This window comes from Poromitra crassiceps (assembly GCF_964638095.1).
Source record: "Poromitra crassiceps genome assembly, chromosome: 2".
NCBI lineage: Eukaryota > Metazoa > Chordata > Actinopteri > Beryciformes > Melamphaidae > Poromitra > Poromitra crassiceps.
Window position 1 is genome coordinate 22,787,719 of NC_139624.1, and position 21,552 is coordinate 22,809,270.

The window sequence follows — 21,552 nt, forward strand, 5'->3', positions numbered from 1 at the left end:
GAATCTGATGTGGCATATTATGGCGAGTCAAATATGAAATCACGACAATCTCACAACCAACAAGATATCATTTATTTGTTTCATCAACCACCTGGGTTTTTTCATAGATATCTAGATAAGTTAATACATCTGCAACGATCACACACACACGATTCACAGGCAGTTACTGTATTCATTTAGCAAAATGACAGTTTAAGCAATAAGATTTCGATGATACACGATGAAATTAATTTCCCCCTTTGTGTCATATGCAATAAGATCTTCTTATGAGAGGAATATTATAGCTTTGTAAAGAGATGATGACAGAGACGAGCCTTTGCAGGTTACACACACATCTGCATCTAAAAATGACAGAAGAGTGAGGAATAGTCACATGCATGATTAAACATTTTGCACTTCCTGAAAAGAAAACCCTATTTGCTGAAAATGAGGCCTAGATTTTTTCCTGTTTTCTCTGAAAAAAGAAAGACAGAAGGAAAATTACATAAGATTCCAGTCTTAACATATGAATGATACTGCTGTGGCATACCTGTATCAGACATCATCTAACCTAGAAACACAGAAAACCTATCAAACCACCAATTTATAATGATTATTAAATCATTATTTTTTACATAGATTTGACTCAAAGGCAGAAATGAAAAAGGGCGTATTACATAAAAACAACAGTTAATGTGGAATGGGAGACGCACAACAGACTGCATATCAGTCACTTAGAGGAAGCCAAGTCACCTAACAGTACAGCATGGCAAAAGCAAAACACAAGGTCAAGTCAGGACGTGATATCGTCACACAGCAGGTGTGTGTACGTTTGCTGGGTGGGGGAGTTTATCGGAAGTCCTCTGCAGAAAACATGCCCTTTGCCCGGCGTAAAATAGAGTCCTTGGAGGCGTCATAGGGGTGCTCCTTGGACGGGATCTCCAGCACAGCGGGGATAGACTGCATGTGGCCATCGATGGCATGGCGGATCATCTCAGCAATGAACTGGTTAATGAGGATGATGCCGATGTCATTACGGGCCAGGAAGCTCCTGAGAAAGAGAGGGGGACAAAAACATTGTCACACTAGAAAACATGTTAGGTAGGCTAGACATTGGATTTCCACATATTACTATGCCACTGCATTCTCTGCACCAAACTTAATTCATTTCAAAGTCTGTCAATATTCTGTTTTCTTGCTTATCAGCAAATGCACACACACTTTGTAGAATACAATTGACACACTGCTCGCTAGCGCCCTCCACGGTGTGTTTTAGTGAAGGAAGATTGTGGGAGTAACAGGCAAGAAAATTCTAAAAATGTAAAATCTACTGATAAAGTGTCGTTTGTGGGATTACAGTTATGCTGAGTTGATGAGTGGATCGTTCGTAACATGTCGTAAATCATGTTCATCGAGTTATGAATCTTTACGGATAAGCAATAACACAGGGGTTTTCAAAGTGGGAGGCGGGCCTCCAAACAGTTTCAGGGGAGGCTCAGTGAAGGAAGTGAAAAATATGACATAGTTATCAAAAGGAGGTCACATAGAATAGCCTAAATGTGTAATTTGAGAGAGATAGTTCAGAGATACACTATGTCGTTTCGTGGAATTTTACTGTTTTTCCCACAATACCCCCAGTCATAAACAAATAAATGTCTTCAGACCATCGACATATAAAGATATTCATATCATATTATATCTCAGTGCTTCATCAGACAGACCTTTTTTTATGTATTTTTGGTGTAGTCTCAAGTATGTAAACAGCAATATCAGGCTATCTTGGCTCAATTGTTGAGTGGCAATGATAATAATAAAATAACATAAACATGATGGGGGAGGGAGGCCCACAGTCTCAGACTTTGAAACCCCCTGCAATAGACGTCCAGTCGGATTATTGATATGAAGTTTGGCGCTCCCACCACACAAGAACACGTAACGTAGTATCACCCGGAACAAATGGTCTGTTACACACATTACACTTATGTTAGGTTAGTTTTGTACACTGCATAACGTTACATTTGATGTGTTTGGGATCGCTTCAACCATGCAAACCAACGCACAGTGATGCTAAAGCCGCATAACGTACTTGAAGGTCTCCTCGATTTCTGTGATGCTTGTGTCCTTTTCCACCACCAAGAAATTCGGCTTGCGATTTTTGTTCAGCTCACCAACTCCACCGAGCAGGAATCCTGTACACGTATCTTCATCGCCAATAACGGCGATTAATTTCCCTCGACCTGCCATTATGACCTGTCAATATTTTAGATATAATAGCTCGGAAGAGATAAAGCGGTGAAAAATCTGCTTACAGGTCTTCTAAGTCATGTGAAGAGTCAGCTGACTGCAACTTCCGTTTGGACAAAGTGTTCAGAATTCGAAGTGCGCCAACTACTGGTCTGTTACAATACAGTAAATACCAGATGAACTGTTTGATAGTTTCATAAACTAAAGGTGTATTCTTTTAACTTTACCTCGGTAATTTGTCTAGGCTATAATTTATCAGTCTCCAACAACATCCATCCACTGAAACAAAGTAGAGACAGCACTTCACAGCCAACAGTCATGCCGCCTTCATGTGCTCCTCGTAAACCTCTAATTCAGAGTTTCAAGATTTCTAAATATTGTATACATATTGTATAACTTGTCGCGTATTTAAAAAAAAATGCTTGCTGTAAAAAAATGGATAACGTGACAAAACTGTTTTAGTGGGCGGTCAATTTGCCCTGCGCTGGGCGCGTGCTATTGGTGCTAACCTTTTGTGAATATTTGCAGCAACAGCACTTGAAGGCCGCAACAGTCACGTGAAAAGAGAGAAGGAAATGCACCCCATGACTGCAGTACTCAGCTCATTGCCCAACTTCGCAAAGCAAAATAACTATGGTGAGTTTTGCCACTTCCATTCCCTATGTTTGACATGTATTATCCTTATAAAGATAATAACTCGTTTTAGAGGTCAGCGCCAACAGTAGTTATTTTGTGTACACAGTGTTGTTGTGCGTACCTATGATAAGAAGAAGCTGCCACTTAGCTAGCTAACGTTAGCTCGCCCTAAGTTAACACAGCTTGTTTGTTTTCAGACGACAGCGGCTCTGACGCAGGGTCTGGAGAGGATCCCTGACCAGCTGGGCTACCTGGTGATCAGCGAAGACGGTGTGTTGGCGGTGAGTCAGTAGCCCTTTCTCAAAGTTCACATTTCGCTTTGTGAACTGAACTGTGTATTGAAACAGTACTGCGACTGATCACTTTTCACAGGGACACAAGAACAGAAGAACCCATATTGAGAAAGCACCAGTGTTTCCTGCTCAGTCTGCCTGTTCTTCTTTGCACTGATTGATATTAGGGTGACCAAATCCCAGCAAGCCAAATGGGGGACAAAGAGAATCAATCAATCAATCAATCAATCCATCCCACTTTTATTGGCAGACATAGTCCATAGATGACACATACACAATTAAAAGGACATAAAGAAAACACATGAGCACTAAAAAAAAAAACTATAAAAGGCAATCGTACCAGAATTTCCACATACGGTATGTCACTGGTATCTCAATAGAGAAAAAACATCACATGGATGCAACTGGGACGTATCAGTGATGTACCCTGGGGTCATAGGATGTTTCGGGTACTGCAACATCATACACCCTCGCCCAGGTGACCCAGCCGGGGTTGATCAAGCCCTGACTTACGTCCCAGTAGCTACCCACAGTCAGCCCTCTTAGGGAAAGACAGGGCCACTCAATCCGCTGCTCCGGAACTACTCTGCCCGGGACCGGGAGGCTCTGGCACGTGGAGTGCCTGGGCTCTGTGGGTTGTTCCCTGTCCGGGCTCCTACGTCTCACCAGGTCCAGGACCTGTGCGTTGCACCAGACTCCCCCACTCCCAACATTTCATTCCGGTATGATGTTTCTTGGGCCGTGGTGGTACTGCAGGCTCCACTTGCGGCTTGAATGGCCCTCCTAAAAGGCCTCTCGTGGATTTGTTGGGCTTCTTCCTAACGGAAGACACAGGCTGGGGCGCTAACCCATACTGCTCCCAGGTGCCGTCACAGTACTTAGCCCAGGATCAGTCAGCAACACTGACTGAGACACATTCTGTCGACAAATGAATTTGTACATCAGATTTCTCAGGAGGGGCTGAAAAGTGGTCACCCCCGCCTTACAGAACCGGTCACTAGCACTACTCCACCTGGGTTTTTTCAACAAAATATGCATGCAGTCGTTATTCCCCTCATGTTCCAACACAGGGGTCAGCCGGTTACGTCCTATTGTGTTTACACTTCCTGTGACAGTACAGTACTAGTGACCAGGTAAAACAGACAACGTTTTGAACAGGAAGTCATCATAACACAACTGGGTCAAGTGGGCGGGGCTACATAAGGTGATTTGGCAACCTGAAGTTTATGGATGCTCACTTTTTTTTACGTTACCCACAAGGGGGCAGTATAGATAGGGTTACAGTATGCCCTAAAAAGAGTAATCTTAACATAATCAGAACAGGAGTGGAAACATAACGTACGTCGCTGTCTATACATGTCGTCATTGTCAGACATTTGGTCAGTGATGAAGTAGCCCAGATATTTAGTGTTATCACAGACAGAGAATGCTCAGACAAATGAAAAACCTCTTTTGTTCTATAAATCATGTCCAAGTAGGGAAGAAGCTGTGAGACTGCACCGACAAAAGGCATCTAAAAAAGTTCGGCTGGGTGCGTCGGTACAAAAGTACTTACAATAGAGGTCAAAGAGAATACCCGCACACCAGATGTAACAGGGCTAAAAAAGCCACAGAGGAGGTCCAGAGGCTGAGATCAAGCAAAAAAGACTTACTTTATTTTACATGGTGCAGGACAAAACAGTGCAACAAAAGAAAAAGTGGATTTAAAAGGCAGCAGACGTTTCAGTCAAAGGACTATCATCAGTGCTACTAACAGTAGCACTGATGATAGTCCTTTGACTGAAATGTTGCTTGATCTCAGCCTCTGGACCTCCTCTGTGGCTTTTTTAGCCCTGTCATATCTGGTGTGCGGGTATTCTCTTTGACCTCTGTTCTATAAATCATAACAACACTCTTTTTAGCATTGTATTTAACATCAAATTTGACCCCATATTCAGAAGAAATATTCAGTAGTTGTTGAAACCCAGCGCTGCTGGGGAAAAAGATCGCCAGATCATCCACATACATAAGATGGTTAACCAAGTATGTTTGTGTGGGACAATGTGCACAACATGTTACCAATACTGAGGGCTGCAACTAATGGTTATTTTCATTATAGATTAATCTGTTGATTATTTTAGACCAGTGCGTCTCAAACTTTTTTGGCTTCTGTACCCCTTTCCCTGATTTCTGTATCTAAGTACCCCTTTTAGCCGTGACTACAACATTTTAATTAGAAAACTGTAAGAGAAAACTATAGCATATAGATTGATTGAATTGATTGAATGATAACCCACCTTTTGAAGAATATAACATTACAAAATAAATGGAGTGTAAGAGTTGCAATTAGTGCCTATTCAGCAGATTTATTTTATCATTTCATTGATTTTCATGATTTATTCTTAGAATTTTCCATTTCCCCCTTTCTCTCAAGTACCCCCTGCAGTACCTCCACATACCCCTAGGGCCAGGTACATGTACCCCAAGTTTGGGAGCCACTCTTTTAGACTAATCATTTGGTCTATAAAATGTCACCAAATGGTGAAAAAAAAAACCTGCAGATCATTTTCTCTCCAAAGCCCAAGATGACATCCTCAAATGTCTTCTTTTGTGGACCAACAGTCCACAACCCAAACATCAGAAAGCCCAGAACACTCATTGTTTGTTTCTTAACAATGAGTGTCTCTCTCTCTCTCTCTCTCTCTCTCTCTGTGTGGTTTGGCTTTTGAAAACTAGAGCCAATCAAAAAAGTAGGTCAACCAGTCCTCTTCTCTCACTCTTGCTCTGTGTCTCTCTCTCTCTCTCTCCGTCTGTCTCTTACTCTCTCTGTGTCTGTCTCTTTCTCGCTATCTCACTCTCTCTCTGTGTCTGTCTCTTGCTGTCTCACTCTCTCTCTGTGTCTGTCTGTCTCTCTCTCTCTCTCTGTGTCTCACTAATGTGTCTGTCTCTCTCTCTCAGTCTGCAGGTGAACTTGAGAATGATGAACACACAGCAGGAGTGATCATGCAAATGGTCCGAACAGCATGCCGCTTTCGGTTACACGGCTCTGCTGAGCCACCCTTCAAACGGATATCAGGTAAAACACACTCACACACTCACACTCACTCAGCTTTATACATTATGAAACGTGTAGTTATTGTACCTACTATTCAGCTATCTAAAAACATCAACGGTAAATGTCGTTTTGGTGTCAATCCCTCAGAATAAAAGAGCAAGGGCTTCTTTCTAGAGCCGCCATTGTGTGCATAGACACATTCAACAATCATCCAGAGACCAGTTCCTCCACCCGCAGACCGCAGTACCTCAATAGACCAGAATACAATGCAGCCACAAGACATGCTGGGTGCATTCCATTTAGTGAAAATGCATCCTTTCCTCCGTCCTCGCAGCCTTGTCTCCTCGCTGACCCGGAAACCAAAAATGAGCTGCCATCATGAAGGCTGTTCTTCCAATTGGTTAAAAAAAAAATGCATGAAGGATCCTCCAAGTCTCCCTCCTAAGAGCCTCGTCTCCTAGCTGAACCAAACAGACCCGTGACTATAAACCCTCAGTAGAAAACACAAATTAAGAGGGAGGTGCAAAAAAGAACTAATGGGAAATACAAAACTATAATAACAGATCAGTGCTAGCCTACTACGTGCTTGACAAAGCATACAGCAGATGCTTACAAAAAGACAACCGAATAAAAACGGGAATCAACTGGCAACAACTTGAAGCTTTAGATGATCAATGACAGACACAGCAGTTATCCACACACAGCGATCTGATCCTCAGCCATTCACCTCCACAAACTCCTGATCTCCTGATCTCTGGCGCGGACTGCATAATTGGGGCACGTCGGGCAAATGCCCGGTGGCCTGGCCTGAATTTTTTTTTTTTTTTTTTGGTGCCCGCAGTCAGGCCACTCACTGAACAGCAGGCCAGGCGCCGCCTACTGGTTTACTAGTGGTTTTATTACTTTATTCAGGGTTAAAGTGGGTGCATCTCATTGTAAAATTGGACTCGGCCCAAATTGGACTTCAAACGGCCCAAATTGGGCTTCAAACGGCCCAAATCTGGCTACAAACGACCCAAATCGGGCTTCAAACGGCCCAAATTTTTTGCCGCCGCCCTTGGGACGCCGGCACACGCATCGGCCCGTATCGGCCTGGCCTGCTTGGTATCTAATGCCCGGCCTGAATTATGATCCCAGTCCGCCCCTGCCTGATCTGATTCTCAGCCATTCACCTCCACAAACTCCTGATCTCCTGATCTGATCCTCAGCCGTTCACCTCCACAAACTTCCAAACTCTGCAGGTGTGGACCGGATTCATCAATGCCCAGCGCGCGTGGAACATGCGCTCAAGTCCCGCTGAGGTTTTCCACATTTGGCTTCATGTAGATTATTTCAACATGAATGTGCATTGTTCACTGTTTTTCTGTGGATATAAAACGTGCGTTTAAGACAGCTGTCATCCTGCATGAGATGAGTGTGGGTTCAATAGGCTGCGTGTGAGGAAGGAAGAGATGCAAGGAGAGGAGACGAGGAAAATGGGATGCAGCCGCTGTGTTTTCACTCTGCTACAGATCTCCGTCACCGACTAAGAGCTCTGGACTAATCTTATACGATTTACCCATACCTCTGCTGACAATTTCTGCAAGTCTGAAATGGCTTCAGCAGTTAATTGCACCCCTTCAAATCTTAATTGCAATTGCAGAGGTCTTAAAACAGTTTTTGCCCAATGTTCTATTTTTCTACCAATAAATCAACCTATGCAGATTTGTATAGACCTTATTTGCTAACCCTGGACGGCACCATATTGTTGACATACCGTCCTGCACGCACAGCACTGCTGCAGCTGACAACTAGTAACAGCCTTATTGTCATTTCTGTTCCATTACAAAATAGCGATAAACTACAGATACCCTGAATTAGATGGTGTTCACATGCTCCACCTTTGAAGTCTTTTCATCCTGTCCTTAATCAGGGTGCTGGCGTGCATGTGACCTCTGACCTAACCCTTGTTTCCGCTCCACAGTCATGTTGGAAGATTTTGTGTACACGGTGACGGTGTCCGGGCAGAAAGTGTTTGTGGTGAAGCGTCAGAACAACCAGCGAGAGCCCGTGAACGCTTAACCAGTCGCTCACAGACGCACACGCAGGACTCTCATCCGGAGCAAGAGGACATCTCACTCTGGACATTTGGGAGGCAAAAGATGGCTTCCAGCAGTCATTAAGATGATGAATGGTATCTGGCCTACGGGCACTGTCACTGCCTGTGTATGGAAGGCAGATAAGATGACTCCCTCCCCATCCACCCTCTGTTATAGTGAGGCCACCCTGCTCTCCTACAGTCCAGCAGTTTCACCTCAGCTTGCTTGGGATAACTGGCTATTCTAACCCACTGCCAACAGTTTGCTTCGTGAATATCTGTTAAACTTGTGTAAGTACTAAATAATTGATGTATTATTGCATTTGTCTTTAGCTCCGCCTATACTTTTTAGTGTTTTGTGTATACAGTGCATCTTCAAAAATTGATGATGGCTATTTAAACCTCTTGAATAAAATTTTATTTAAAACCCTGATCTCTTCATCAGGAAGTCAATTTAGGATAGCTACTCAAAACATTCCTGATGGGTTAGGGTTGCTGATGACTCAATTGAAGCATATTTTGCTCCAGTAGTTCACAGGGTTCCCACGGGTCCTTGAAACAGGGTTCCTACCAAAGTATGGAATTTGATTTTAGTATTTTAAAGGTCTGGAAAAGTATGGAAAAATGTGCTTCCAGACTGTATTGTGACTATTTGTTTTCTAAATAACCAAATTCAGAATTGAGGGAAAAAAAAATTGATAATACAATTTTATCATGGCATCAGAATGTAAAATACATGTTCAGGATTTTAAAACCATTCACCGGCAGTTAAATAATAAACATCTATTCCCAACCCAACCTGGTTTGCCACGCCCCTCGGCATCATCGCCGATGCGAAAGGTATGCTGAAGGAGCCGCGTCTGGAGATGTAGTGGTCTTGAATGTAACAGTCTGAGGTTTAAGTAGGTGAAAGTCGCAAGAAGGTGGGAGTGGCGGACCCTTTCGAGACCTGGTTCAAATCCCTTGATACCCAAACCAACCATAAGCCTAAGCCCAAACAAGTTGCTTTTGTTGCCTAAACCGAACCATTGTTTTACTTATCTAAACCTAGGGCTGGACAATATAAAAATATTATCGTTTATCGTCTTTCAGTGGAATCATATTGTGATATGAAGATATTTTAATATCGTGACACATTCTGCGGTCTAAATTGATGACAAGCACATTTCACTTAAAAAACCCAGATAAAATGAGGTATGGTATGAATATTAATTGAATATTTCAGTTTAGTTCGTCACACCTAACATCACCATTTGGTTCAATGAGATGGACATTCATTTGATTATTTAACGTGGTTCTGCATACATGAACAATATTGTGAATGATACATAACGATATTGAGATTTTTTTTCATGATTCTCTTGATTTCAACAAGATCGCCCAGCCCTACCTAAACCCAACTAAAAGTTGCTTTTGTTGCCTCAACCCAACCATTATTTTGCTCGTCTAAACTAGGGATGGGCATTTCTAGCAAAAACACTATTCGAAATTCGCTGGCCAAATTCGAATTTAATTCGAAATTCGAAAATTAAAAAAAAAAATGCAAAAAAAAAAAAAAATTTTTTTTTTTTTTTTGTGAGTGAAATGTTGCATTGTTTCCCCTGATTCTAAGTCTACGGCTTTATTAATTAATATAAAAAGCTTCTGTTGTGGATTTTTAGCTCAAACAAGCATTGCACCACTGAAGTAAAGAACATGTTACATGACATTGACATTTTCGAAAATAAAAAACAGTTTTGACAATCATGAGTGGTTCATTAAATATTTAGTAGGCTCAGGTCTGAGTGCCAAAGGGGTGCCAAAGTCACCCCCTCTCCCTCTTCATGGGATTTCATCCGCCATTCATTTTTCCATAAACCTTGCTTAAAATGTTTATAAAAATTGTTTTACTTGCTCAAACCAAGCGATTTGACTATACTTAGAATCAGGGGAGACAATGCAACATTTCACTCAAATTTTTTTTTTTTTTTTTTTCGAATTTCGAATTTCAATAATAAAAGTCGACCTTGATAATAACAACGATTATTCGAAAATTCGAAATTCGATGCCCATCCCTAGTCTAAACCCAACCAGATATGGTCTTAGACTTTGGATATGGTAATACGGTGATATAGATGTTGGATATAGGGCTATTCTTAGGTAAGACCACATATTACGATATAAGCAATAACATACAGGGCTATTCTTACATAAGGCTACATATATGCTCATATGAGCAATGGCCAAGTGGTTATTCAAGCTTCATAGCTCAAAGTAGCAATTACGTTATTGCTGTCACATAATGCTGGTCAGTGCAGATAAACAAATGCAATACACAAAGGAGGTAGGCCGGACTTCACACCACAGGTGATGCTATAGTTACTGCTACACTGATCCTTTAAACTTCATTTTCAATCGTATTTCCACAGTTCAACAGCCTTATACTCAAACGAGTCATGTAGCTATTAAAAACGAGTGGAAGAAAGTGACCTCTCTGTAGTTCAATGCCACATCTTCCTGGAGAAAATCAAACCTTCATTTGGAACAACCCATCTGCAAATGTAAGCTCACTCAAATCGTATGCTACAAAGGTTAGAAGCAGACTAGACTCAGCCCTCAGTCTTAATCTGTTTCACTCCTGTAAGACTGAGAATATTACTATTTAAATCTTTGCATAACGTTAGGTGGCGCTGTTGGAAGCCTTGCATCGGAGAACCAATCATGAGTGTTGTGGGCGGGCCTGCTTTCTGGGGGCAGTGACGCTCATGCAGAACCAGTGTCTCGCAAAACATCGCCGCGTTTGCGGAGAAACATATTAATCACTTAGAAACAAACATAACCTGTTAATAGGGCGTGTTTCATCCGGCCCCGGCGGCTAGAGGTCTTTTCCCCAGCGATAAACCCGACTCCCGAGGCTAATGTTACAGAGCCTGCTGATGACTCACAGTAGCAAGCGGACCACTTCCGGGTAGGAAAAATTATTGTAAAATAAACAACAGGTATAAACTCTCTTTGCAGCACATCAGTGTCTTGCTCTATATTGGAACTATGATAAATGGCATTGCCGCTACCAAATAAAATTCTAATAATAAATGTAGGCGTGTCTGCTGCCGGCCGTTCTCGCCGGGCTCTGACAGACAGTTTCTGACAGTGAAATTCCCAGACGTTTGGTGGCGCAGCTCACCGAGACTAGAAGCAGACGAGCGTAAAGATGTCCTGTTGTGTTACATGTAATCTATAATGCCATGAGCCCATACCAGAAAAATGTCAGCAGACAATTCAACAGTTGAGAAGAAAGAAAAAAAAAGACAGTTTTATTGCATCAATGGCCCTTGAAAATACTTCATGTCCTGCATTCTTCACATTGTTAAGGAATGGAACTGGCCTTTGGATTCGGCTCTCTGGAATGAGTCAGCCAGCCTTCCAGGGAGAGGACAGAGGGACCCGAACCCCAAGCCAACCACTCCCCCTCCCTGAAGACTGTTACACCAACAACCCCCGATCCACCTCCACCCATTCCATAACAACCAACAACAGCACAACTGTCAAGTGATTTCCGTTTGGATGATTTTCTCTTTGTTAAAACATGCTAATTAAAACATTTGACTGAGGCATGAAGAAAGAAACAATAAAGATATAAACAGTGTAAGAAACAACTGCAGCGACAACACGGGAAATAAAATGGGGAAAATGGTGGAGGAAAAAAAAGGCTTCAGAACAGGAACTGAGCGCGAAGTCCATGACTGCAAGTTCTACCGGACAGACACACTTATAATTTAAAAATAAAAAATAACAACAAAAAAAACAGTCGTTTTTCTCTGATGAAATGCTCCGTTCTGCATCACCTCCTCCTCGACTTGGTTTCTCCTGCCATCTTCCTCCTCCTGCGCATGTTCTAACGCATGTTGGGTCCTGCTCCTCATGTCCGCTCCCCTCTAGCGCTTCGACAGCTCGTTGGATAGCCAGTCCAGACCCTCGTACAGCCCCGTGCCCTGGGTGGCGCAGGTAGCCTGGACGTGCCACTGAAGAGAGACCAGCAAGAAACCGTTTCAATCAGATGCATTCAATTAGATCACTTCTGCTTGTCCACTTCAAGCCCCAACCTTCGCTTCTGAAAAATGAGGCCAATGTTAAAGTACCAAAAACTGCAGTTCCTCGAATGGCCAGTTGGCTCCAAAAGGGAGTCATTCCCCCATCTTACACAAATATTATGTAAGAGTAGATGGGGGAAATAGAACCATTGTGAAGTTATTACTAGAGCACCGCAGGAATGAGTCCGGAAGTATACTTCCGGGTTCGTAGGAAGAAAAGCGAATGGGGTTTTAGAATGGGGATTTCACTTAAATGCATAAAATAAGGTCTGTGGTTAACAAAAGTTTATGGGAACGCGAACTTGGGTTCAGCGGGATAATCTTCACAAACGTGAATAACTTTTATGACTTTTGGAACGTAAATGTTTTTTTACGCGTTTTTTAGAAAACGCTTCAGCGTGTTCCCATCTTTTCTTGTCCGACAAAAATGGTTTTGGTCTCTATAGCTAATTTGATCACTCGCGTGTTTATGCAGTCTATGGCTGCAAAAAGAAGTCTGATTCTATAGAAGTGAATATGGGAAAATGAGCTGACTTCTCACTTGATTTATGAGCTCAGTAAACACTTTCCTAATGAGTTTATGGCCTCAATCACTAGTTTCAAGTCTTCTTCAACACAGCCTGATGTTCATTTACGGTAGTAAATTATGGTCTTATTTAGACTAAAATAGATACTGTATATACAGTGTAAGGCCCACTTCCAATCTGTGTGTGAGAGACAGACAAAGACTTACAGTTCTGCTGCGCAAACTCTGCAGACCCAGCTTGTCTGAGAGTTCACTCACGGCCATGGCGTTGGGCAAATCCTGTTTGTTAGCAAACACCAGCAACACCGCCTCCCTCAGCTCGTCCTCCTGCAACTAAAGACCACCAGAGACACAGAGACAGTCCATGTGTGACCCCCAGGAAGACAAAACACAATAGTCTAGCTCACAGAGGGCCATGTGACCATGTAGATGTCACAATGGCTGAAAGGTCCCTGGATAACTAACTTCATTATTCCCAAGCAAGTTGGTCTATTTACTTCTGCCAGTCAATGTTTCAACGTAATGTTCTTTTTCAGAAAAAGATCAATTACTGTTCCAAGCCCAACAAAAGGGCAGATTGGGGTTTTTGTACAGAAATAATAAGAACCGTTTTTCTGGCTTAGAGTTTTTTGGAGCGCAAATGAACTGATTGGCAAACGTGAAAGTTGACGTTTGTATGAAAGGTGGAGGTTGTCCCTCTCCTTTCCATTCTCCCTGCTGGCTGGTGTCTGTAAACACAGTCACTATGGAGATATTGAGGCTTGTTTTCCTCCCGAAGAAGCTATTTCCTGCCGTTCATTCATAAACAGGGTTCCCACACATTTTCATGGATGAAATTTTCCAGGCCTGGAAAATGAGATTCCATGACTTTCCAGGTTTTCCATGGCCATAATGGGAACCCCATATACAGTGTGAAAAACACAGAGCAAGATAATCCAGCACAGAATTTTGTTTGGTCAAAGTTTCTGTTCCTCATCTTGCTGAGTTGAGTGGTTTCCTATCAGCGCTGCATTACGCTACACTCTGCTTGCTGTCAATCACCTGACATCCACAGGAACAATGGGAAGTCTCCCCCAGGAAATAGACCCTCAAGAACATGCCGCTTTAAAGATTTTGACACATCCATGTCTTTTTTTACTTAGGGCATCCTGCTGTGCTTGTTGGCTGAGGCAGCAGTCAATGTCAAGCCAGGCTAAATGTTAAGAGTAAATGTAAAAAAACAAAAATAAAACATGAATGCCATGGTCATGAATGAAAAATGTCTTAGACATTTATATCTTTATTTATATTTCGACTATTACTTCCTTGCCTACTGGTTCTTTGACTCAGATTCCATTGAGGTTTAAGTCAACCAATGAGATTATTTCTGCCTTCAAAGTTGTAGAAGTAAAACACTAATCTGCAACAAACGGTGTAAAACCAGAATTACACCAGGCCTACTGTACAGCACATTTTTAATACTTACCATTTTTGACAGTTCTTCTGCCGACTCTGTTACTCTTTCTCTGTCGTTGCTGTCCACAACGAAGATAAGACCCTGTAAAAGCGGTTCAAAGGTCAAGAAATCACATATTTTGTTTTCACTACTATGGAATTGTGTGCAGTTTGGTGTACACGACAATGCCATTTGTAGAGAACTCTGATCATTTGTTTCTTTATCCAATTACCAGTTTTGGGCAAGTTGCTTTCAAAATGTCTACATATTACTACTAGTTACTTAAAAGTAATTAGTTACTTGACAATATTACTGTCTGTGTAGAGTAACTTGTTACTTATTACACTACTTGTGCATTACTTTCACCAAACTAACAGCAGTAGCAGAATGACATCACTGGCCCAGAATCATCCCGAAAAATAATTTCAACTGGCTTGAAGTCAGTGTAAACCGTCCAAAATTCGAAATGTTATCCTTTTCTTGTCATCTATAGTGGTTATTTTCCTAAAAACACACAATTTGATTAGGAAATGATTGTATCTTTATTTAAATATGTGCTTTGATAAAAAAAAAAAAAAAAGTATATTACTTAAATTGTATTGGTAATAATTAAGTTGTATTACTGAGTTACTGATAAAAGTAATATATTACATGTAATGTTACTTTTGTAATGCATTACCCCAAACACTGCCAATTACACAGTTATTATTGTAAGAGGAAGTTGCAGTAACAGTCACAGAGATTATGACAGGACTAAATTGATTAGTGTCATGGTGGGAGTAAGGAATTTTAGCCCTAGGGCGAGTCTAGGCTGAGGGGAAAGAACAGAATTTGCTGGTGACATTAAAAAGCCTTTGGGTGTTGTCACTGTACCTGTGTGTTCTGGAAGTAGTGTCTCCAGAGAGGTCGGATCTTGTCCTGACCACCCACATCCCACACCGTGAAGCAGATATTCTTGTACTCCACTGTCTCCACATTGAAACCTGAGCAGTCACATAAACAAATTGAGAGATAATAATCAGTACAGATATGAACAGAGGCCGGCACTACCTACCTGGCAGCTACCTACCAGGATAAATATACTAAATACACAACCAACAAACGACGAGGATACTCATGACATCAGAGTGATATGAGGGGTAACAGAGACAACCCTGACAACATGTTTGCAGATTCTCTCATTGTCTAATACAAAAAATAAACGCTATTTAGACGTTTTACGGTACACCACTCACTTACACCAGTCACTTTTCCATCAGTCTTAAAAAGACCATCTGCAAATGTAATGCCTACAGCATATTTGTGGAGCAAATTTAAGACCTTAATGTCCATGATTTTGATTTAACACATTTTAAGGGGCCGCGGGAACCCTGTAACCAACATCACTGAAGAACTTGAGTGATGAGCGACTGTGGTGATGATTCCAATCTGGCCTTATCTGACTTGGGGTTAGGGTCTTATCTTGTAACATAGCCTCTTATTTTGGCTAGTGCAGAGGTTGTCTTATCAACCAATCTGCTATGAAAGCAGCTACCTGGCCTGCAAGCCCAAACAGCTACTCTACTGCTGCCCAGAGCCATGTTCACTATTCCAATTCAAACTCAAGACCCTCCACCAAGTCTACCAAACCAAAGAAAAGAGAAAAAACACAGAATTCGCAATTATCATATTTGACATGGCAATACAGGACCATATGTTCATGTTAACAACTTGTTTCCTGTTAATTTTACCAATGGTTGGAATAGTGGTCACGATTTCTCCAAGCTTAAGTTTGTACAGGATAGTGGTCTTTCCAGCAGCATCCAAACCAACTGCAAAAGAGAGAAACATCAGTGATTAGAAACCCACCTTGATCATAGGAACTATTACTACTATAGCTAGCTAAGTGAGCTAAGCACATCAAGCCTGATAATAACAGCTATAAATACAACGTATGTCTTGGACATACCTGTTGCCTGTTGCTGTGGCCACGACAGCAAGGCTCAAACAACTGTAGGCTAACATTACGTATCATATGCCATATGATATGGTCTCTCTGTTAGCCAATTACCGTTAACATTATGCAATCCAACGGGTCTAGCTAACAGCTAGCAATCCTACCTTCTTGCTACATATTCTCGGAGAGATGGGCTTAGTTTAAATGGGTCTGAATCTATGATAGAAAGGTTAAGAAAACAATTGTCTCACTAAAGCAGCTAAGTGGGGGGTGTTTTGATGACAACCCAGTCTCTCTGATGAAGATAACCAGCTATGTTAGCTACCTAGCCTAGCTCCAATGAATGCTCACCCATAAGTATCCTCATCTGTTTCTTGCCAAAAAGCTTGGAGAATAGCGACGACATTGTTAGACCCATGTTGCGACAGATCCCAGTTGGGTGGTGATGATGATTATGATTAAAAAAAAAAAAGACAGTAAATGTTAGCAATCGACAGGGCTGAATGCAGGGCTGATGTGATATTCTAATCCAAGCCGGACAGAGTGGGCGCAGCTCGGCTCCTCGGTGCCACGTCCAGGCCAACGCGGAATAATTGACGTCACAGCTTTCGCTCACCAATGCTGCATTTACATGTCCAGATGAAACATACGAATCTCGGATTTGCACGTGCAGAAACATAACTTCCAGGCGGTAAATAGTTTATTTGTTGCGGTTAACCCAGTTTTCTCTGACTTGCCGAATTCTTAAGCCACTAACTAATTAACTAAGGAAATACATGTCATGTAGTCAAGTGTAGGAATTATATATTTAAACTAAACAAACGTATTTCGTCTATGTTACTGTATAATACAATTGCTGCTAGCAGCAGGACTGAGGCTCACCTCACCAGGAACAACCAAATTATACAGAACATCTACTGCATTTTGCAGTCATGTCAGCTTGTTTATTTATTTAATTTAGTTTCTTTATTTTCTTACTTTGGTGTTGTGGTTATTAATTTAGCCACAAATACTGGCCATGACGAAAACCCACATAATTGCTATATTTATTTGCAACACCTGAATGCATCATGAGATGGTGCCAGCATGGCCCGCCCTACTCTGCCTCTGATTGGCTGGGCCTGACGATGACGCTCCAGTTCCGCTTCAGACCAACATGGCTGCTGTTTGCTGATATCCAAATACCACTTGAGCCGAATCTATAATTGATTCTCAGCTTTAGCTTTCTCTTTAACTTTATTAACCTACACAAATATATTTAGTGTCGGCATCAACTCGGGGAAGAAATTCTTGCTTGACTGAATTCAACACACCGCTAACACCAGTAACGTTAGCTACGGCTGACATGTTTCAAAGGTAAGAATCGTTACTAGCTTTAGCTACTGACACATAGTACAGCATGCCCACTTGTGCATTTTGTCTAGAAGTAACTTACAATAGTCTCTTGAAGCTGTGTTATAAATAGTTAATGCAGGGTTGCATTGAAAGAGTCTGCGAGGCAAAAACAGGGATCTGACTAGCCTCAACACGAGACTCATCAGTCATGACTGATGTTGAGGCTAATATCTGACATGACATTGATTACACAATGGGTCTGTCAGTATCCCATGTGTGATTTAACATAATATAGGATAATACACTAATTGCTTTCTGTCATTTTATAAAATGATTTGACTAAGAATTTGTTGTTACAGGAACGCCGCCATCCAGTTTCACCAATCCAGAATGGCAGCTATTTTTACCTTCAGGTTGACATCATGAGCTGTTTCAGTGAAGCTTAGACATCATATTCCCTTCTTTGGTGGATTCGCAATTGAGCCAATACGTATGCATCCACGCTAAGCAAAACATTATTTTGGCTATAACTCCAGCCAAGTCATGGAGAAGTTTGGGATGAGCTTTGGGGGCGGCCCCAGCAAGAAAGAGCTTGTGGACACTATTGAATCTCAGAAGAAGCAATTGACCCAGTACCAAACCCGTTTCAAGGATGTGGTCAGGGCATATAAGAGCCTGCTGAAGGAGAAGGAGGCTCTGGAGGCCAGTCTGAAGGTGCTAAGTGTGTCTCAGGAGGTCGATCTCTGCCAGCGCAGCGATGACGGCGCTGCCTCCGTTACCTCCGACCTCCCAGATGACCACTGCTCATTGCACAGTGAGGACAGTCTGGACACGGCCGCCTCTGCAGACACTGCTGCCAGCATCACCAGCGATAGCAACAGAGGGGAGCAGGCTGAGGAGGAGCATGGTGGGATGCCTGGAGAAGTGTCTGGTCCTGGGATGCTCTCACTGGCCCACAGATCTGAGCCCGAGGCGAGTGGATCAGAGAGTGGCATCAGCTCCAGCAGTAGTGGAGGACCAGACCAGCACCAGCCAACAACACCTCTGTCCGGCACAAACACCGCAGAGGTGGACAGGAGAGTCATCCAGCTGAAGACCCAGCTGACCACCCTCACCACCTCCCTGACCACGGTCACTCAGGAGAAGTCCAGGATGGAGGCCAGCTTCCAGGCTGACAAAAGGATCATGAAGCAGGAGCTGGATGAGCTGCAGGGGAGGCTGGAGGAAGGCAGAAGGCAGCACGAGGCAGAGCTGCAGTTCCTGCAGGACCAGCTGGCGGAGAGCAAGGCCCGGATCATCACGCAGCAGCACGAGAGAGAGCAGGAGCAGGGCGATCACGCCCTCATGCTGCGTGAGCTCCAGAAGCTCCTCCAGGAGGAGAGAGATCAGAGGCAGGATGCCGAGCTCAGGCTAGAAGATTCCAGGGCGGCTCTGCTGGAGACCTTGCAGGCAGTAGACCGAGGGATGGAGCACGAGGCGCGGCTGAAGGAGGTGATGGAGGGACGGGAGGAGATGAGACGGAGGCTGCAGGCAGCAGAGGCAGAGAGGAGCAAGCCAGACCCGAGGGTGGAGGAGCTGCAGCAGCAGCTGGCAGAGCTCAAGAATCACTACCAGCAGCAGTTACAGCATGAGATCAGAAAGGTATGGAGACATAGAATAACACTCTTCTTAAAAAATGAACAATCATTCGATGTATTTGATGTCGATGTTTTAGCCCTGATGAGAACATACAGTAAGGTAGGTGCTATTGTTAATCTACTGTGTAGTGTGTATGTCCTGACTCCACTGTGTTTGTCATTTAGCAGGTGTCTCAGACAGAGCAGCGTGTGTTGTGTATGTCCTGACTCCAGTGTGTTTGTCAATTAGCAGGTGTCTCAGGCAGAGCAGCATGTGTTGTGTATGTCCTGACTCCAGTGTGTTTGTCATGTGGCAGGTGTCTCAGGCAGAGGACCACGCCCGTGAACAAAACCAGGCAGAAGAAAGCAGAGTGGCCAGCTTGGAGGAACGAGCTGCAGAGCTGTCAGAGCTGCTGGGGGCCTGTGAGAGAGCCAGGCAGAGGGACCAGCAGACCGTCCACAGGCTGAGGGAGCGCATCCTGCAGCTGGACACGGAAAACAAGACCTTAGCCATCGCCGCCTCCACCAGGGTCTCCTCTGACCTCAGCATGGACGACGCCAACCTGGACGTCAACGTGCTGAAGGAGAAGCTGCAGAAGGTCAAAAAGCTACTGCTGCTGGCCTCTCAGAGGAACCCCGAGCAGACCCTGGAGATCGAGAAGCTGGCCGAGACGGAGGGCGAGCGGCGCACCAGAACAGGGAGCACGGAGTCCGTCGACGGGGAGAAGGCCTCGGTGCACTACTACCAGCAGGAGCTGCGGCAGCTCAAGGAGGAGTTTGAGCGCTACAAAGTGCGGGCGCAAGTGGTGCTGAAGAACAAGAACACTAAGGACGGCTGCCAAGCCAAGGAGCTGGAGGAGGCACGCGACCAGCTGGCTGAGCTGAAGGAAAAGTACATCACCCTGCGTATCCACGGCGACGAGGCCGAGGCCAAGCACAGGCGCGAGCTGGAGGAGCGTCAGCAGCACGCGGCCGCGCTGCAGCAGAGCCACAAGCAGGATGCGGAGCGAGCCGAGGCCCAGCACAGAGAGAGCCTGCTCAGGCTGGAAGGAGAGCTGCACAGGCAGAGGGACCGCACCATGGCCCTGCTGGCTGAGAAGGACCAAGAGCTGGAGAAGCTGCGCTCCAGCGCTCTGGGCTACGGCCTGTCGGGGCGCGGCAGCAGCGGCGGCGGCGACGAAGGAGACAGGGCAGCCGGCTCGCGAGCTACGGCCGACAGTGGCAGCAGCAACAGTGACGAGGTCCCCGCCCGGGACGAGAGCGACATCATCGCCCAGGCGCTGCGGCTGGCGGGGCCCAACGAGCCCACGCTGCTGCTGTACGCCGAGCAGCTGGCCAGGAAGGAGGTGGAGATCGGCTCCCTGCGCAGGCAGAAGCACCGCCTGGAGGAGGACCTGCACCAGCTGCAGGCCAAGCTCCTCTGCAACGCCGAGCGGCACGACGAGGAGCTGGCCGAGCTGCGAGCGCAGCTGGACAAGCTGCTGCGAGACCACGGCAGGGAGGAGGGGTCCAACCTGGAGTACCTCAAGAACATCATCTACAAGTTCCTCACCCTGCAGGACAGCAGCGGGCGGCAGCAGACTCTCACCGCCATACTCACCATCCTACACTTCAGCCCCCAGGAGAAGCAGGCCGTGCTCAAGCTGCAGGCTCAGACATGGTGGCAGGCAGGGAAGAGGTCGTACTGAGTTCTTCTGGGTCCCTTTCGTTTATCAAGAGATACCTCTTATATCACTACTCAAAAACGCTTGACAAGTGTGTTTGCCTCAATGAAGTGTCTTTATTTAGGTGCGGTGGTGCTTAGGGCTACTCCAGCATCACAGTGAATTATTCATGCTAACGATCTTCAGAAGTCACTTTGAATCTCGGTTCATGGCACCGGTGTTTACTTTTCAAAGTGCTCCCGTTGAGCTGCCGTTTGGATTGAGGGAAATTGCAGTTTTCGATTTCCTTGTGATTATCTGAATTTTCATTCCACAGAGGAGGAAAAATACTAGCCTAGGTAAACCCAGCCCCCACGTGACCTGCTCTCTCAGTTCCCAGTCACTAGGCCTAGTGACTGAGAACAGGTCTGAGAGCAGGTCACGTGGGGGATGGGTTTACCCAGGCTAGAAAAATACCTCACACACACATGCACATACAATTCAGCTATTACCGATATATTTAAATCATTACCCTGTGTGAAAACACTTCAGTGATAACGCTTAGCCTCTGTCATATGCATAATGTAGCTTCAACGCTTGCTTCCTTGTATTGTGTGTGTGTGTATAACAAGGACTTTCACTGTGGCTAATTTCTCAAACCATAAGGTTGGAAGATAATAACTTTTGTTATTGCAATACTCCACGTCACTGATATGTATATTTTTGAT

The 21,552-nt window shown here is 44.2% G+C and overlaps 4 protein-coding genes across 4 annotated transcripts; 2 read left to right on the plus strand and 2 right to left on the minus strand.

The window, feature by feature from the left end:
* Nucleotides 1-83: 83 nt before the first annotated feature.
* On the minus strand, nucleotides 84-2,299 carry atp6v1f (ATPase H+ transporting V1 subunit F). The gene is made up of 2 exons (XM_083632294.1): nucleotides 2,066-2,299; nucleotides 84-1,030 (listed from the first exon to the last, which is right to left on the minus strand). The coding sequence occupies exons 1-2, from the start codon at nucleotides 2,221-2,223 to the stop codon at nucleotides 829-831; spliced, it is 360 nt and encodes a 119-aa protein (XP_083488420.1). The 5' UTR covers nucleotides 2,224-2,299; the 3' UTR covers nucleotides 84-828.
* A 488-nt stretch (nucleotides 2,300-2,787) lies between these two features.
* lamtor4 (late endosomal/lysosomal adaptor, MAPK and MTOR activator 4) lies at nucleotides 2,788-9,768 on the plus strand. Its single transcript, XM_083652600.1, has 4 exons — nucleotides 2,788-2,859; nucleotides 3,057-3,140; nucleotides 6,090-6,207; nucleotides 8,150-9,768. The coding sequence occupies exons 1-4, from the start codon at nucleotides 2,857-2,859 to the stop codon at nucleotides 8,245-8,247; spliced, it is 303 nt and encodes a 100-aa protein (XP_083508726.1). The 5' UTR covers nucleotides 2,788-2,856; the 3' UTR covers nucleotides 8,248-9,768.
* Nucleotides 9,769-11,533: 1,765 nt separating this feature from the next.
* Nucleotides 11,534-16,788, minus strand: LOC310772493 (ADP-ribosylation factor 4). Its single transcript, XM_083632313.1, has 6 exons — nucleotides 16,582-16,788; nucleotides 16,025-16,105; nucleotides 15,168-15,277; nucleotides 14,325-14,396; nucleotides 13,067-13,192; nucleotides 11,534-12,264 (listed from the first exon to the last, which is right to left on the minus strand). The coding sequence occupies exons 1-6, from the start codon at nucleotides 16,646-16,648 to the stop codon at nucleotides 12,178-12,180; spliced, it is 543 nt and encodes a 180-aa protein (XP_083488439.1). The 5' UTR covers nucleotides 16,649-16,788; the 3' UTR covers nucleotides 11,534-12,177.
* Nucleotides 16,789-18,037: 1,249 nt separating this feature from the next.
* On the plus strand, nucleotides 18,038-21,544 carry gcc1 (GRIP and coiled-coil domain containing 1). The gene is made up of 2 exons (XM_083658962.1): nucleotides 18,038-19,206; nucleotides 19,499-21,544. The coding sequence occupies exons 1-2, from the start codon at nucleotides 18,109-18,111 to the stop codon at nucleotides 20,867-20,869; spliced, it is 2,469 nt and encodes an 822-aa protein (XP_083515088.1). The 5' UTR covers nucleotides 18,038-18,108; the 3' UTR covers nucleotides 20,870-21,544.
* The last annotated feature ends 8 nt before the right edge of the window (nucleotides 21,545-21,552 follow it).